The 17,682-nt window shown below is 37.1% G+C and overlaps 2 protein-coding genes across 4 annotated transcripts in view; both read right to left on the reverse strand.

The window, feature by feature from the left end:
- Positions 1-5,497, reverse strand: part of chd3 (chromodomain helicase DNA binding protein 3) — a 114,534-nt gene extending 109,037 nt beyond the window's left edge. For all 3 annotated transcript variants that reach the window (XM_056461216.1, XM_056461215.1, XM_056461217.1), the window contains exon 1: positions 5,183-5,497. In XM_056461216.1, the coding sequence (XP_056317191.1) occupies positions 5,183-5,348 (166 nt within the window). In that variant the 5' untranslated portion in view covers positions 5,349-5,497. The remainder of the gene's footprint in view (positions 1-5,182) is intronic.
- A 3,632-nt stretch (positions 5,498-9,129) lies between these two features.
- On the reverse strand, positions 9,130-17,106 carry LOC130232791 (cytochrome b5 domain-containing protein 1). The gene is made up of 4 exons (XM_056462776.1): positions 16,934-17,106; positions 16,746-16,822; positions 11,634-11,852; positions 9,130-9,609 (listed from the first exon to the last, which is right to left on the reverse strand). The coding sequence occupies exons 1-4, from the start codon at positions 17,052-17,054 to the stop codon at positions 9,382-9,384; spliced, it is 645 nt and encodes a 214-aa protein (XP_056318751.1). The 5' UTR covers positions 17,055-17,106; the 3' UTR covers positions 9,130-9,381.
- Positions 17,107-17,682: the final 576 nt, after the last annotated feature.

Raw genomic sequence — 17,682 nt, forward strand, 5'->3', positions numbered from 1 at the left:
CCAGTATTGGGAAACATCCATACATACTCACATTCACACACATACACTACCGCCAATTTAGTTTATTCAGTTCACCTATAACTAGGCACACATGGAATCTGTGCACGCAGAAATCCGCAGATTTTAGCCCATCATTAAGTCTGTGTACAGTTGAAGACAGAATTATTAGCCCCCCTGAATTATTAGCCCCCGTTTCTTTTTTCCTCAATTTCTGTTTAATGGAGAGAAGATTTTTTTCAACACATTTCTAAACATAATAGTTTTAATAACTCATTTGTTATAACTGATTTCTTTTATCTTTGCCATGATGACAGTAAATAAACATTTATTTACTGACTGATTTATTTACTTTATAAAACATTTTTTAAAACAATAACCTTGTTGCATTTACAAATTAGACAAAATATATGGATATATATATATATATCTTTTTTATTTATATTAAAATCTAAAAAACAAATATATATATATACAGTATATATATATATATATAAATAAAAGTAAAAATGCTCCTCCTTTTGTCGTTAATGGTTCAAACATGTCATCTATTCAACAATTATAATCAATACTAGGTACAGCAAATATATATTGAAGAATGTATCAATCCAGAACTATAAGACTGGAACTGCATTGTCCACCAAAAATTATTCATCTTCTTCCTCTGTTAATTCCACCTCTTTGATATAACTAACTAAGCACTCCATATGTTTTCAAATACACGCTGTTTAGCTTTTAGTATAAAAGTTATTTTTTCTAATGGCAGGCTTGACAACATTTGTTTGTTTAAAAACTGTTTTTATTCTAGTTGAAATAAAACAAATGAGACTTTCTCTGAAAAATAAAATATTATCAGACAGACTGTGAAAATTTCCTTGCTCCGTTAAACATCATTTGGGAAATATTTAAAAAAGAAAAACAAATTCAAAGGGGGGCTAACGAAGCAATTCAACTGTAATTACTTGTGTAAATGTGTGTAAATTTATATTTATTGAGTTTTTAAATTAATTTCACTAATATTAAGGATATAATAATAGTAATATTAAAATATTCATATGATTGAATACAATATAGTTTCAAATGTTCTGTCTTTTAGTAGATATAATATATGAGAGACTTGCTTTGTTTACCAAATATTTACCAAAGATCTCATTGGATTTGCATTGTAAACATTAAACAAAAATTTGTAAATGCCAACTGACCTAGCCAAGACTCGAACCAGCCCTTGAACATAAGTTTTCTTGACTAATTTCTTATGTTTTTGCCATGATGACAGTGCAGACAGTACATATTCCTTATTAGTTATTGTGCAAGATACTAGTATTCAGTTTAATGTGCTGTTAACTAGCTTAATTAGGCAAGTTAGGGTAATTAGGCAAGTCATTGGACAACATTGGTTTGTTCTGTAGACAATTAAAAATATATTTCTTATGGGGCTAATAATATTGGCCTAATTATTTTTAAACATATAAAAATTGATTCTATACCAGCCGAACTGAAAGAAATAACATTTTCTGCAGACGAAACTAAGAAAATCTTTGAAAATATGCTGAAAAAAATGTGCTTGCTCTGTTGATCATCATTTAGGAATTATGTGAAAAAGAATTAAAATATCACACGAGGGCTAATAATTTTGCCTTCAGATGTATGTGTGTTGGGTGGCACGTTGGGGTAGCAACGATCAACCAATTTCAATATTAACCGAGCATTAATTTGTCACTGTTAATTAATCGTAAAGGCTTCTCAACACCGTGTTTCTGTTGCATAGACCGAAACAGCTGCAACTAAACAAAGTTATGCCAACTGTGCTCTAGTTCATAAACCGAGGCTAATATGCACACACACTAGATTAACTATGGCTGAGACATAGCAGCAGTGTTGACATATCGCGTCTTTTTCATGTGTAAATTTTTTATTTCCAATGGAGGCGCTCAGTGCACCCAGGTGAAAATATCTATCTCATGCTGTAGCGGTGAGAGTTGTGCGTGCCTTACAGTGCAATGTAAACAAAAGATGTGTTAGACAAATTATTATAAATTATTAAAATGATTATGTATGTATGAACACAGATGATAACAACAGTTCATTTAAATACTTAGCTAATATGTAGCTTAGATTTACATTAGACAAATACAATTTTATTTATTCTTATTTTATTATTTAATTTCCATGTAAAATTATTATTTATGTTTTAAATCAAAAACCTTTTCCACTTATTTTTAAGTCCAAACAGAGAAATAAACTATTGTTTGTTTTTATTATTATTTTGTGTTGTATTATTTAGTTACTGAGCAGCAATAAATAACAAAAATATAAGTTTTCATGTGATTTTCTCCACTAGAAGTGCTTTGAAAAAAATGATGCATAATAATCGTGATAAACATGAAACCGTGATTATTCCTCAGACTATAATCGAACAACTAAAATCTATAATCGTTGCGTCCCTAGTGGCACAAAGGCTCAGTTCAAAGACTCACGGTATAGGTGAATTAGGTAAACAAAAATTGGCCATGATGTATGAGTGTTTGTGTGAATGTCAGAGTGTATGGTTGTTTCCTAGTACTTGGTTGTGGCTGGAAGGGGATCCGCTGCATAAAACCTATGTTGGAATAGTTGGCGGTTCATTCAGCTGTGGCGAAAAATAAAGGGACTAAGCCGAAAGTAAATAAACAATGAATTTATGTGTTATGACAGGTTTTACACAGACATCATCTTTCAGAGGGGCAAAGTGGAATATGATGGTATAAATGTTCTGAATTGCTAAAGTTATTCATCAGTACTTTCATCATATTGACATAAGCTGCAAAAAGGGGTGATTTTACGTAACTAAAAGACAGGTATGTATTATTTAACCTATAACAAGTATAATAACTAAAAGAACCATACTTTTTGTGTATTGCTTTATGGTACATAAAGGATTTAAACAAGATTAAATTGGTTTATAAAGTACAATGTACATTTTACAGGTCTCATTATTATAGGTCTCACTTTATTAGTCGTTAGCTCCATTAAAATAAATAAAATAGCTTTGACTATTGATTTACATTTTTCTAAATTATTAATAAACATTGAATATGAAATAAACAGGGCAGCACGGTAACAGCAAGAAGGTCACTTGTTCGAGCCTCGTCTCAGTTGGCATTTCTATGTAGATTTTGCATGTTCTACCCGTGTTAGCGTGGGTTTTCCCCCACAAGTCCAAAGACGTGGTGTAGGTGAATTGGGTAAACTAAATTGTCCGTAGTGTATGTGTGTGAATGAGAGTGTATGGATGTTTCCCAGTGCTTGGTTGTAGCTGGATGGGCATCCACTGCGTAAAACATATGCTGGATAAGTTGGCGGTTCATTCAAGCTGTGGCGACACCAGAAATAATGAAGGGACTAAGCCGAAAGGAAAATGAATGAATGAATGAAATAAACATCACCTAAGATTGAGTAAAAGGTAGTTTTCATCATTTATTTACTTTAATTAATGCTAACAAATGGAGTCTTATCATTAGTTGTGGGCCAGATTAAATGTGAAAAGGTTTATGCTTGAAAATAAATAGCCTATTAAGTATTCAAACAGGCGGTTCATTCCGCTGTGGGGACCCCTGATAAATAAGGGACTAAACCGAAAGAAAATTAATGAGTTTACAAGCATCTGGTGCTGTGATGATGAACACCAAAAAAATTGAAATATTCTTAAAAGGCATTATTAAAGTTTATATAATAATGTATTATTATTACTATTTTTATCATTATTGTATTATTAAACAAAACAGCTACTATGCTACTACTGTATACAGCAGCTATGTAAAACCATTATCATAAAATCCAGTTTGCTTTTTCATTTAAAGCAGATAGCTCTGTGTATGAAACTCTTTTTAGCCGCTAAACCAAAAGTAGGCTTTAGTCATAATAACTCATAATATTACCCAGTCCAGAACACTATTATGACTGATTAGTTTAAAATAACCCAACAGATTTTAGAGTTAGGTAACACAGAAATGCCTCCTCACTTTACAAGTACTCACTTTTGACAGTGTATCGTTCACCCTGATACAGCTTGTTTTTACAAATGTGCAACCGAAGCAGAAATATCAGCACGTAATGTCTGATAACGCAGAGCTATCGCCATTGCGCTGCGATAAACGAGATGGATTTGATATTGTCTTTGTTGCTGGGGCGCGCGGGCAGAGCCTTTTTTCCCGCTCGCTGCAGCAGCCAGGGGCGGCAGTACACACACTCAGGGTTCGGTGATTGAGAGGCCGCGAGCCGAGCTGATGCTCCCCGCGTCTTGAACTCCCGCACCGGGGGAGCAGACCACCGGATGACCCGCAGCTGAAGGTCGCCGGGGCGAGAGAGGACGCGCGTGCGTGCTAATTGATTCACGCGCACTGTGGGAATGCGCGATACGCCGAGGCCCCAGATGTGACAAAACACTGTTTACATAAAAGTTGGAATAAGTTATATTTAGGATCAAGTGTACAACTGCTTAAGAAATCATTCCTCGTGAAAATGACTGAGCATCAGTTCACGTCTTCGTCAACTACTGTCATGATAATCGACTAAATAGCGGAAACTTTCCCTCATCACTGTTGATGTCATAACACTGACAAACACAATAATGAGGCGTTTTATCGACACAGTCACACCGTGAGACAGCCTGAGGGCTGGTGACAGCGTGCAAACTGTCATTTCACAAAGTGAAAGCATCTCCGTGCCCTGTGCTGAACCAGTGGGTCGGGTCAAGTTTATTTACATTGTCACAATTCAAAGCGGTAGTCCTGACGCTCACGCCTCTCTCTGACCCGCATTTAGATCAGTGCTTCGGCTTATCTGTCTTTATCTGCTTAAGTATTAAGTTCGAGCCTTCAGGGCAAAGAAAACACGGGACTGTGGCGGCTTAATGATCCTTTGTCAGATCACAGCGGGAGATGAGAAAGCACCATCCCATGACAGACCTGATGAATGACACAGACGGGACAGAAAGAGGGGAACGGTCAACTTTAGCCAAACTCCATGCAACTCTTAGCCGCAACGCAAGCAGATAAACAAAGCATACACAATAGCTGACCGCCTCAGAGCATCCAGAATGCATGTCTGGATGCCGCTGTCGCAGTTTTCGGAGGATTCGCGATTAGTTTCGGTGTGTTTTTGTGCCCAACGCGCGCTCCCGTGTGTGCCGCGGACAGTACGGTACCTGGCGCGGCTCTTGCTGCAGTTTCTCGAGGCGCCGCCGGCGAGTTTATGTCGCTTGCGTTCTCGTCCAGGTCCCCGTCGTCTTCTTCTTCTTCATCAAAATCTCCTCCCTCGGAATTAACCGCCGTGCCCTCATCTTCCTCACAAGAACGGAGAAGAGAGGACATTATATTCCCGTCGGTGACCCCGTTCCGTGAGATCTAAAAGTGTATTCCTTCCAAATTATGATATTTATGTAATATTCAAATCGACACACAAAAAGTGGGGGGCGTTTTGGAATATTTTACACTACAAGGCAGAGAAACAAAGATGGCCGCCCTTATATTTATTTTTTAACAACCCCCCCCCCCCCCCCATAAGAAAAATCCCCTTACATAAAAATGGCTGACTATATTATTTCAGAACGCCCCCCTCCTTCTCCTCCTCCTTTTTTCTTTATTTCTTTCTCTCTCTCCCTCTCTCTCTCTAGTCTCCCCTCCCTTCTTAAAAATAATCACTTTGTTACAGTGGGGAGGCGTTTTGCTAAATGCAACTTGTCTGTGAGCTGCTTTTATTGCGTGTGCTCGTGCACTCTCACTGCTGCAGACTCTCGCCTGTAACTGTCTGGTTTTTCCGAAAGTGCACGCATTGGCGGCGGCGCGCACTGTGCGCAGAGCAATGCGAGCGCGACACGAATCTAACAAACATGGCCACCTTAATATTCTTTAAGCCCCCACCTTTGAAAAAAACAAATAGAAATGTGTAGAGGGAATGGGGCTGATGTGAGTGAGGCTGGCTAGAGGGAAAGCGCTGCCGCAGCCATGCCCACACTTACATCATGTTACACTGCTTAAAAATTAACTGTTTGAGGTGAGGGCAAAACAAAGCAAGCTATCCGAGAGCTGCCCAGCGCTAAATTAATTATTAGCTAAAGCAAATGGAATAATTAGCTCATTCTGTGCGTTTGGCTGCTGAATTTCTCAAATTATTTGCAAATATTACATAAAGGGGCACAAGTTGGCATGCCGCAAATAAACGGTTCTCTGCAGGCAAATTTAACCATGCATATCTGTTAGAAATCTGCTGAACTTGCAGATTATTGTTAATTTTATAATGTATATTTGGTGTCATAAACTTGCGCTTCTCAGGCTTTCCTAGGTTTGATGGCTCCCCATTTAATGTGTGATACTTCTGCTTTAAAGAAAAAGCTAGCAAATTAAAGTATTGTTAATATTAGAAATTATATTGATAGAACAAAAATAAAGTTATTATAAATCATAACATTTACTTATAACATATACTAAGATTTGCATATACATTAATTCATTAATTTTCTTTTCGGCTTAGTCCCATATATACAGTTGAAGTCAGAATTATTAGCCCCCCTTTGATTTTTTTTTTTTTCTTTTTAAAATATTTCCCAAATTATATTTAAGAGCAAGAAAATTTTCACAGTATGTCTGATAATATTTTTTCTTCTGTAAAAAGTCTTATATGTTTTATTTCGGCTAGAAACCAGTTCTTAATTTTTTAAAGACCATTTTAAGGTCAAAATTATTAGCCCCTTTATTTTTTTCGATAGTCTACAGAAGAAACCATGGTTATACAATAGCTTGCCTATTTACCCTAACCTGCCTAGTTAACCTAATTAACCTAGTTAAGCCTTTAAATGTCACTTTAAGCTGTATAGAATTTTCTTAAAAATAGTCAAATATTCTGTACTGTCATCATGGCAAAGATAAAAGAAATCAGTTATTATAAATGAGTTATTAAAAGTATTAGGTTTAGAAATGTGTTGAAAAAATCTTCTCTCCGTAAAACAGAAATTGGGGGAGAAAAAAAACAAGGGGGCTAATAATTCAGGGGGGCTAATAATTTCTTTAACTGTACTTTTTTAAAATTATTTAAATTATATATAATTTATTTATTACTTATTATAATAAAAAAGGATATACTGTTATGGAAATAGAAATGTAATAAAAGTCTTTTCAATATATCCTTTAATAGCCATGTCTTTCATAAATCACACTGTTATTTAATTAATCCTATAGTTTTCCAAGACTGGATAAAGATGGATCCCTCGTTTTAAAATTAAATGAGAGTTCTTTACTAAATAAATCAAAAACTAATTTCGATATTTGCGCCTGTGCTAGACAATAGTTTACAACCAGATTTTTGGGATTATTTGAGGTGAGAACAAAACAAAGCAAGTTATCTGAGAGCTGCCCAACACTAAATTAATCAAGGAAATGGAATATCTTAGATCATTCTGTGTGTTTGGCTGCTGAATTACTCGAATTATTTGCAAATATTGCATGAAGGTGCACTAGTTGGCATGCCACAAATAAACCGTTTTATATGCAAGCGGATTTAACCATGCATATTTTTGTGAAATACGCTTAACTAGCAGATTATTGTTCATTTTATAATTTGGTGTCATATATTTACCAGCGCTTCTCAGGCTTTCCCAAATTTGAAGGCTTTCATTTCTGATACCTCTGCTTTGAAGAAAAAGATAGCAAATTAAAGTATTGTTAATATTAGAAATTAAATTGATAGAACAAAAAAAGAGTTATTATAAATTAAAACATTTATAATACTATTTTTACTTATAATCAATAAAGACTTGCATACACATGATTTATTCTGATAAAAAAGGGTATGTTATTATGGAAATAGTTAATATATTCTTAACTAATAGCCATGTCTTTCATGCCTATAAATCACTTTTATTTAATTCATCATATATTGTTATTTTTTTCAAGACTGAATGATGAGGTAGTGCATTCATTCATTCATTTTCCTTCAGCTTAGTCCCTTCTCTGCAGGCACTCATATGACGTTATGACGATCATAAGGCGTTAATATTAGGTCAGATTTAGGTCATGATGTCAGGTGACCAAAATTCAATGTCTAGCCAGCGTCTAAGGACAACAATATTTTGACGTCCAATAATGACATCAAATTACGTTGATATATGATTGATTTTAGGTTGTGTTGGAAAGTGACCAAAATCCAAGGTCTGATAGATGTCATAGTGGTAACGTCCACACAACCTCAAGGTATAACAAAAGTAGACATTAATATTTGGTTGATTTTAGGTTGGACATTGATGTCGGCCTGACGTTGGATTCTGATGTCAACCCAATGTGTAATTTCCAAACAAAATCCAACGTCCCCTCAACTTTGGGGTACGTTTGGGTACAAAGTCAATATGACGTCATGCTGACAGGAATGAACCGCCAACCTATCCAGCATATGTTTTACACAACGGATGCCTTTCCAGCCGCAACCCAGTACTGGGAAACACATATACACACTCATTCACACTCTACAGCCAATTTAGTTTATTCAATTCACCTATATCACATGTCTTTAGACTGTGGGTGAAACCGAAGCACCCGGAGGAATCCATGTGAACACGGGGAGAACATGCAAACTCCACACAGAAATGCCAACTGACCCAGCCGGGGCTCCAACCAGCGACCTTCTTGCTGTGAGGCGACAGTGCTAACCCCTAAGCCACCGTCTTGCCCCCATGAGGGAACTCTTCTTGAATTAAAACGAGAGTTCTTTAAGAAATAAATCAAAAACTAAAACACGACTGAGTTGGACATTAGCTTACAACCAGATTTTGGGGATTATTTTGCTTATTTTAAAGTATATTTTATCATAAATGTTCTTTCTTATCCACACACAGCATAACGCCAACCCCACAAAATGTAATTAAAGCTAGTACGCAAAAGAAAGCGCTCGCCAAAAAAAGATCCATGCTTGCAGATGTTAACGGCATCTCAGAAAAAAGTCTCATAAAGTATCGACTGAACCCAAATGTTGACTGCATGAAATCATTTCCGTGCACATGCATACACGTATAATGCTACTTAATTAGGGTTGAGAGCCTGCTGTGGCCTACAATACAGTAGCTGCTGCATTTCCTCCCAGCAATTACCATGGCAACCACCAGACTTTATGGTTCAGGGGTTTATTATGTAGGCTGGCATTCATCTTCTTTATTCTGTTGCTCAGTATTTGATTGGATAAAGCCCAGAGAGCTGCAATAAGATAAGCACCGGCAGGAATCGATGAAACACTGGAAACATGAATAGTTGATGTGGCATTCATGCCTCTCGCTCAAATGACTGCAACATAGATTTGCTTCCCGAGGATATGATATTGTAATGAATTACACGCCGTTGTTCGCTTTAATAGCGTGTGTCTTTAGAGTTCAGTGAGGTCGTCGTTAAAGTACAGACAAATGGATGGAGAGAAGAGGTTACAGTCTGGGCTTCCGCAGTAAAACTCGTCCTCCTCAGGGATGCCATTTTCACTAAGGGTCTTACTCATGTCCAGATTTATACCACTGTGCTTCCAGGTGTAGCTTGCGGCATGGGAATTGTAGAACAGGTATCGGTGGAGGATCTCATCTAAAGTTTCCTCTGAGCAAACCTGCTTAGAAATCAACAGATTAGATCTCTTTGCCTGAAACACTGACAAATAAAATAGTTTTTTCATACAATTTCACAAATCATTATAAAGAAATAGCAAGTACAGGTCAATTCCTGTCTATCCTATCGCTATTACAATAAAAATAATTCATAATCATTCTCAAATAAAATTCACTCCTCAACTGTAATTATTACAACACAAAACAATGATTTTATTATAAAGTTGTAATGATTTTCCTCAAGGTGATGAACAATAAAAACACTGACAACCAATCAGAATCCTTATAAAAGCTTATAAAGCTTGAGCATTCGCCTGTGAGCATGGGATTTTGATTTTATACAACCTTTTATTCATTCATTCATTTTCCTTCGGCTCAGTCCCTTTATTTATCAGGAGTCTCCACAGTGGTATGAACCGCCAACTTATCCAACATATGTTTTACACAGCGGATGCCCTTCCAGCTGCAACCCAGTACTGAGAAACACCCATACACACTCATTCACACACATACACTATGGCCAATTTGGTATATTCTATTCACCTATAGCGCATGTCTTTGGACTGTGGGGGAAATCGTAGCACCCGGAGGAAACCCACACGAACACGGGGAGAACATGCAAACTTCACACAGAAATGCCAACTGACCCAGCCCGGACTAGAACCAGCGACCTTCTTGTTGTGAGGCGGTAGTGCTAACCACTGAGCCACCATGTCACCACAACCTTTTATATAAATTAGTAAAAAAAACATTTTTTAATTACATTTTAAAAATTACTTTGTCTTTTTTTACAAACAAAAAAGTTTCAAAGCAAAAGTAGAGCATTTGAGAATCACTGTAATGATTAGATCCTGAATGAAGCTCTTTCTGAACAAATAATTTAAGCCAAAATTATCAATTTTAATGCAATATATTTGTGTATAATGCCTATAAAAACCATAGTAGCTCTACTTTGTCTACAGTGGAAATCATGGAAATTCTAGATGTCTGATGATTCTGTTAGTGACAGTAAATGACCTCAGTCTGTCTACTTTTTTGTACCTGTTGTAGGTAGTTTAATTTCACAAAGCTGAAGGTCAGTCTGACCATTTTACTTCGTATTTTAAAAATATGCAACCCGATTTAAAATAACCACTGCTAATTTATGCAGACTCTTTATTTGAATCATGATTAAAGTGCAGTGGTCACCTCTATTTTTTTTTTAAAAGGATCTATTCACTGCAGATAGTTCAGTCTGTAATAAAGCAAAAAACAAACAAACATCCTGTTCATGTACTCATATTTAGATTTGATCTTATCTCTTATTTTAGCTCACATGAATAAATTAATTAAAATAAATATAATTGGCACATTTGCTAGATCAAAAAAGAATTGCCATGGAAAAGCAAGATCGACTCATCACTATTGTACAACATGTTTATTACAGTGTAACTGTCCATTTAAGTAGTAAGTAATGTTAATTAGCAACATGTACCTGCTGTAGGATTAGGATTTTGAGGTTTTTATGCATAATTATGCATAATGTAACATTCATGTACTGTTTTAGCCATAACAATTAAATGTGGTCCAAATTAATGTCTATTTTATAAATATTCCTGTAGAAAGAATTTCTCCTAGACAGGAGGAAAGGAAGCATCTGGACAGAATAAGAACTGCCAGATGGTTATTCAGCACAAAGTTTGTTTAAGACACAGCCGCTAACGGTCAGTCTGAGAGCGATTGTAACACCAGAGGCTCAACATTAGCTCCATTTCCCTCAAGCTTAAAAGAGGAGGGAGGATGAAATCAAAAGATGGAGCGGAGCTAGAAAGGAGAAGAAACAGTGTGTTTCTGCCCTCTTCAGGATGAAGCTGCACAGGGCAAGCGTGCAATCTCACATAAAGTCAGACATATCAGGAATGTTTGAATAATTAACGTGCATTTCTTTGGGGAGCATTCCTGAAAACATCATGCAGATGAGTCAGCATCAACATTTTCTGCTTGTGGCAACAAAGAGCAACTTAGTGCCAGGTTAATATTGGCCTACCTCCAGCTTCTGCTCCTGGGAGGTTAGAGTGTTGATAATGCGGATCCAGCGTGTTTTGGCAGACAGCAGCCCAACCTCGTAGCGATTATCCTTCCACCACGGCTTCCCGAAGTTATTGGCCCAGTCAGTGCGAGGGCAAGGAGGGGGTATGTGTATGAAGCGCCCCCTAGGGGTGTAGTATTTAATGCAGCCAGTCAACGGGTCAACATGTGTAAGAATCTAAAAGGGGAACACATAACACTGAGAAGAGACAATACATACACTTAGCAGCCACTTCAGTAGTTATGGTGGCTTGAGAAAGCCAACATACTGTTATACTACATACACTTATTATTCTTCTTAGACCATTTTAAGATTGCATCTCCTCCTAGACCTTTCTTTCTGCAACATTCGGTAAAGTCCAATTGATTTAACACTGGACCAAACTCTCTGTTCTCATAACTTTGCGCCAGACTGTCATACAGACCTAAGTTTGGGCTCATTTAACTCAAACTACCAATCACTGATGACCTTTCAACTTACTAGTCACACCCTAGCAACCACTTACGGCACCCTAGCAACTGTCCCATAGACTTCAATTATAAAAAACTGCCATTGACTTTACAGTGGACATACTAACAACATACTGAACCATACTAGTAACATACTAACAAGCATACTAATCATACTAGAAACATACTAATGACATACCAATCCAAACTAACAAATATACTAATCATACTAGCAACATGCTAAACACCTTGGCAACCACTTAGCAACGCCTTAGCAACCACTCAGAACACCATAGCGACCACCAAGCAACACCTTAGCAACAACCTAGAACACCTTAGCAAACACTTAGCAAAAACAACGCCTTAGCAACCACTTAGAACACCCTAGCAACGCCTCAGCAACCGCCTAGCAACTACTCAGAATACCCTAGAAACCAACTTACAACACCTTAGCAACACCTTAGCAACCACCTAGCAACACCTTGGCAACCACCTAACAACACCTTAGCAACTGTCCCATAGACTTCAATTATAAAAAACTGCCATTGACTTTACAGTGGACATACTAACAACATACTGAACCATACTAGTAACATACTAACAAGCATACTAATCATAATAGAAACACACTAATGACATACCAATCCAAACTAACAAATATACTAATCATACTAGCAACATGCTAAACACCTTAGCAACCACTTAGCAACCACTTAGCAACCACTCAAAACACCCTAGCGACCACCAAGCAACACCTTAGCAACAACCTAAAACACCTTAGCAACCACCTAGCAACGCCTTAGCAACCACTTAGAACACCCTTGCAACGCCTTAGCAACCGCCTAGCAACTACTCAGAATATCCTAGAAACCAACTTGCAACACCTTAGCAACACCTTAGCAACCACTCAGAACACCTTAGCAACCACTTAGCAACACCTTGGCAACCACTTAACAACATCTTAGCAACTGCCTTAGCAACCACCTACCAACCCCTCAGAACATCCTATCAACCACCTAGCAACACCTTATCAACCACCTAGCAATGCCTTAGCAACATCTTAGCAACCACACAAAACACGCTAGAAATGCCTTAGCAACTAAGAACACTAGCAACTGCATAGCAACAATTTGCAACCGCCTAGCAACACCTTAACAACTATCTGAAACACCCTAGCAACCGCCTAGCAATACGTTAGCAACTGCCTAACAACCACTCAGAACACCTTAGCAACTGCCTAGCAACACCTTAAGAACCACTCAGAACACCCTAGCAACTGCCTCGAAACACCCAAGCAACCACTCAGAACACCCTAGCAACCCCTTAGCAACACATTAGCAACCAGTCAGAACACCCTACCAAAATCATGCCAATCCATACTAGAAACATGCTATCCTATATGTTGTTATAACTGTTTCAAACTTCTTAAAACTACTTCAGTTATTTAAACATTTAAACTACTCTCTTTGAGACGAGGCTTTCTCAAGCCACCATAAAATTTTTCTACAAATTTACTTTTCTAGTTACACCTTGCTAGCACTGGGTCTTAACTTTTTTTGCCATCCGACTTGAATTCAGTGTTGCCAGCTATTTTCGATGAAAAGGCACTAAGCTCTGCCCGAAAAATTGCTAGATTGTGTCATACGTCAATTTGCATATTACTGACGTCATCACATCCAAGCGTTTCTGTTAGTTTATTATCTTTATTAGCCCATGCTTAATAAAGGGGTATTTATATTTCCACTACGCTTTATGTATGCATATCAATTGAACTAAATTTATTGCTGTTTGAATACAGTATATCAGTATAGATGTGCAGTGAATTTGCAGTAATCTCTCAGGCGTATTAAACTCAGACAAGTTCCGAAACTGTAACTAAAATATCTGTGATTGCGAAGAAAAGAATGAATGGCCAAATTAAACTGTTAAATTTAAAACAAAGGAGAAGCAGATTGGTTTGACTGTACAAGGGAAATACCTCACACTCGTGGTGCTAAATCATTTGCCATTGATAGGCAGAGGGGTGATCTGCTCTTAGGCTGCAGGTGGGAGAGACTGCTGTATGGGGACTGGGCTGCTCGTGAGTGGTCTGAGGCAGGGGAGGGGCCAACATCATCACCCAAAGCTTGTTGAGAAGAGTAGGGACGGTACATTACAGACACATGAGAGTCTATAAAATCTCCAGTAACACCAAAAAAGTCACTAGATTTGACACTAGTTGCTTTTTTTCCGGGGTTTTCGCCTTTAATTGATAGGACAGTAGAGTAATGACAGGAAAGCATGGGGAGCAGAGAGGGGAAGGATCGGCATAGGACCACAAGGCGGGAATTGAACTCAGGTCACCGCGAGCACCGGAGTGCAACCACTACACCACTGCCGCGGACACGACGGCGCTAGTTGCTTTTTTGAAAATTTGTCGCTAGGGGGGTCTAAAATTGTTAAAAATATGAACAAAGTCTCTAAGCTAGCAACACTGCTTAAATTTTCATAGATTTCTTACATTTCTCCACTGTTTCTCCTTATCCCAAGGTTCACATAATCTTGTATCCGGCCCATATCCAGAGCAGATGGTTGTCATGGTCTTTGATAGGTCAAGAGCACAATACTGATTCCAGTAACAGACGGCTCCCTGCATTGACTTCTGCATCTGCTAGCCTGAACACCCACACGTTGACCTTCTTGGACCTGCACCTTGTCCGTGACACATTCTTGTAGTTCTCAATCCTTTCGCTCTCCCCCTTCATGTCTGACCAGAGGAGAACTGGTCACCCTGACTAAGCCTGGTTTCTCCCAAGGTTTATTCACCACTTCCATCATTAGTGGAGTTCTGGATTGCTTGGTTTGGGCTGATGGAACTGCGCTTCATCTATATTAAACTGAACTGAATTAAACTGAACTGGACTTCAACAGTGCCATTTGAAATAAAGATGACTTGACTCGAATCCTTCTGAGTGTAGTGAACTCATTGTTGTGTTAAAAAACAGTTGGAATGAATTGGGCTTTGTGACACAGTGCATTATCTTGCTGAAAGCAACATAACAAGATGGTTACAATGTGGTCTGAGGACATGGTCAGCAAAAATACAACAATAGTCTGTGGCATAAGGGGCCAAAAGTGTGCCAAGAAAATCTCCCTCACACCAGTACACCACTTTCAGTAAGGTGAACAATTGATTCACGGCAATGCATCGATCTGTGCTTTCAGGTTGTTTTGGGACAATTTCTACTGCAAATATCATCTGCTTCAAGGTTTGATGTGCTGTATGTTTTTAGAGATGCTCTTCTGCAGACCTCGGTTGTGGTTAAAGATATACTTTTCTATCAGCTCAAACCAGTCTGCCCCTCAAGGCATTTTCGCTGACAGAAATTATGCCTACTGGATGGTTTTTTTCTTAGTTTCTGAACATTCTCCGTAAAACTCTAGAGATGGTTGTGTGTGAAAATCCCAATCAGCAGTTCCTGAAATACTCATTTGGCACCAACAACTAAGCCACAGACATAAGTCCACTTTGAACATCAGGGCCCAGTTTTCAGAAGTAATCCAGTCAGATTTTGGATCACGTATTAGATCAAATCTTGGAAATGGGTTTTACAAAAGTAACTTTTTTTCTAAAATGGGATTTTGAATTAGGATCAGACCATGTAATCCAGTCTTACATTTCATTTAGATCAAACCTGCCCTTTGGGTTATTCAAAACTTTAAACTCAGATTGGGATCTATTTGATCCAAAATTATCCAAAATGATCAATGATGATCCCATCAGAAGGCTGGATTCAGTAGTGATTTTAAATCAAATAGGCCAAATAAAATAAAAAAGTTTTATTTTTTTTAAGTGAATGATCACAAACTTGGTTACTGATGATTAGGCCCACACGGAATCTGCACGCGCAGATTTCTGCAGATTTTTAGCCCATCGCTGAGTGTATGTATTTACTTGTGTAAATGTGGGTGAATTTATATTTATTACGTTTTTTAATTAATTTCACTAATATTATTGTGATATAATAATAGTAATATTAAAATGTTGATATGATTTATTTACAATACAGTTTGTAAAGTAATATTTTCTGTCTTTTAGTAGATATATTATCTGACAGACTTGCATTGTTAACCAAATAAGATCTAATTGGATTTGCATGGTAAACATTAAATAAGTAAAAAGTTATTTTTATTAGTAACTCAATAGTTTTTAGTTATGATACTCAATATTCCGCATAAATCCACAATTTATTTTTTTTTACAAAATTCTCAGCAGAAATAGCAAAAAATATCTGCAGATTTTGTCTGGCCCTACTGATAATATATAAATTCCTTTTTATTTGAAGCCTATATGAAGCATGTCACATCTAATGAGATATATCAAACAACAACAGCAAAACAATATAGTAATATATATATATATATATATATATATATATATATATATATATATATATATATATATATATATATATATATATAATAGTATTTGTAATTAGTTACTTTACACCACTGCCAGTACAGTTAAAGTGTAGCCAATAAATCGCCTGGACAGTGTTTATTTTATACATTAAAATAATACATTTGAAAATATATCTTCACAAAGTTCTGTCGTGTTTTAGGTGTTGTTATAGTGGCTTACGTCCTTTGTCTTTGGGTCAAACCAGTGACTGATGTCCTTTCCCGCGCACTCTATAATGGGCTTCAATAACACATCACCTGTAATACAACATATTTTGGGTTGTTATGCTTATTTTAATACAGAAACATCGTTTACGAGCAAATTGCTTTTGCCTTTTCAGTTTTGATGAAACAATGCAAGTGACTTACCTTTGTATGCCTCCAGCAGTGGTGTCAGATCATACACTTTGCCCAGGTACGACACCCATATGTCATTGATTGTGTTGTGAAGAGACACCTCGTTCGGTGTAAAATACTTTGAACGCCGCATCTTAACAAGCCTCCAATTTGGGAGAATTAAAGAAATGTTTAACTGACGTAAAGAGAGCTCGAAAGCGCGCACACAAGCTCAATAGTTGCTGTGGTAACCGAGCACGCTACAGAGATAAACTACGGAAGCCTGTTGACTGTCATGTTCCTTCACAGGAACTTCACAATAAAATCCCATTAATTGAAGGTACCAATATTGACTTTGGGAATAAACCTTGCTCTAAAAACATCTAAGACAAGTTATCATCCAATTATTCTACCCCTGTGATATTTTAAGAAACAAATTGGATCATACATTTTGATGAAAAATATTAAGACAACTTTTAAATATCCTCTCACACCAAAAGCGAAAGTTTCTTTTTTTTTGATATATATCCTTCTAATATTTTAAATTTTAAAATAACTTGAAAATATTATTTTTCTTTCTCTGATTATTAAAACCATTACTTCTGGCTTATAAAAAAAAGAGGTGATGGCTTCACGTTCACCTTACTTTGCTGCTTGCCAAAAATCTGATCTTGAATTCCTTCATTCACTTTCCTTCAGCTTAGTCCCTTTATTCATCAGCGGTTGCCACAGCAGAAAGAACCACCAACCTATCCAACAAATGTTTTACACAGCGGATTTGC

This window comes from Danio aesculapii, chromosome 7 (assembly GCF_903798145.1).
Source record: "Danio aesculapii chromosome 7, fDanAes4.1, whole genome shotgun sequence".
Classification (NCBI taxonomy): domain Eukaryota; kingdom Metazoa; phylum Chordata; class Actinopteri; order Cypriniformes; family Danionidae; genus Danio; species Danio aesculapii.

Coding starts and splice junctions, on each gene's coding strand:
- LOC130232791 (XM_056462776.1), bottom strand. CDS start 17,054: ATGCGGCGTTCAAAGTATTTTACACCGAACGAGGTGTCTCTTCACAAC. Junction 16,823..16,933: donor ACTGCTGGAGGCATACAAAG/GTAAGTCACTTG, acceptor GTTGTATTACAG/GTGATGTGTTATTGAAGCCC. Junction 11,853..16,745: donor TTGACCCAAAGACAAAGGAC/GTAAGCCACTAT, acceptor TTCCCCTTTTAG/ATTCTTACACATGTTGACCC.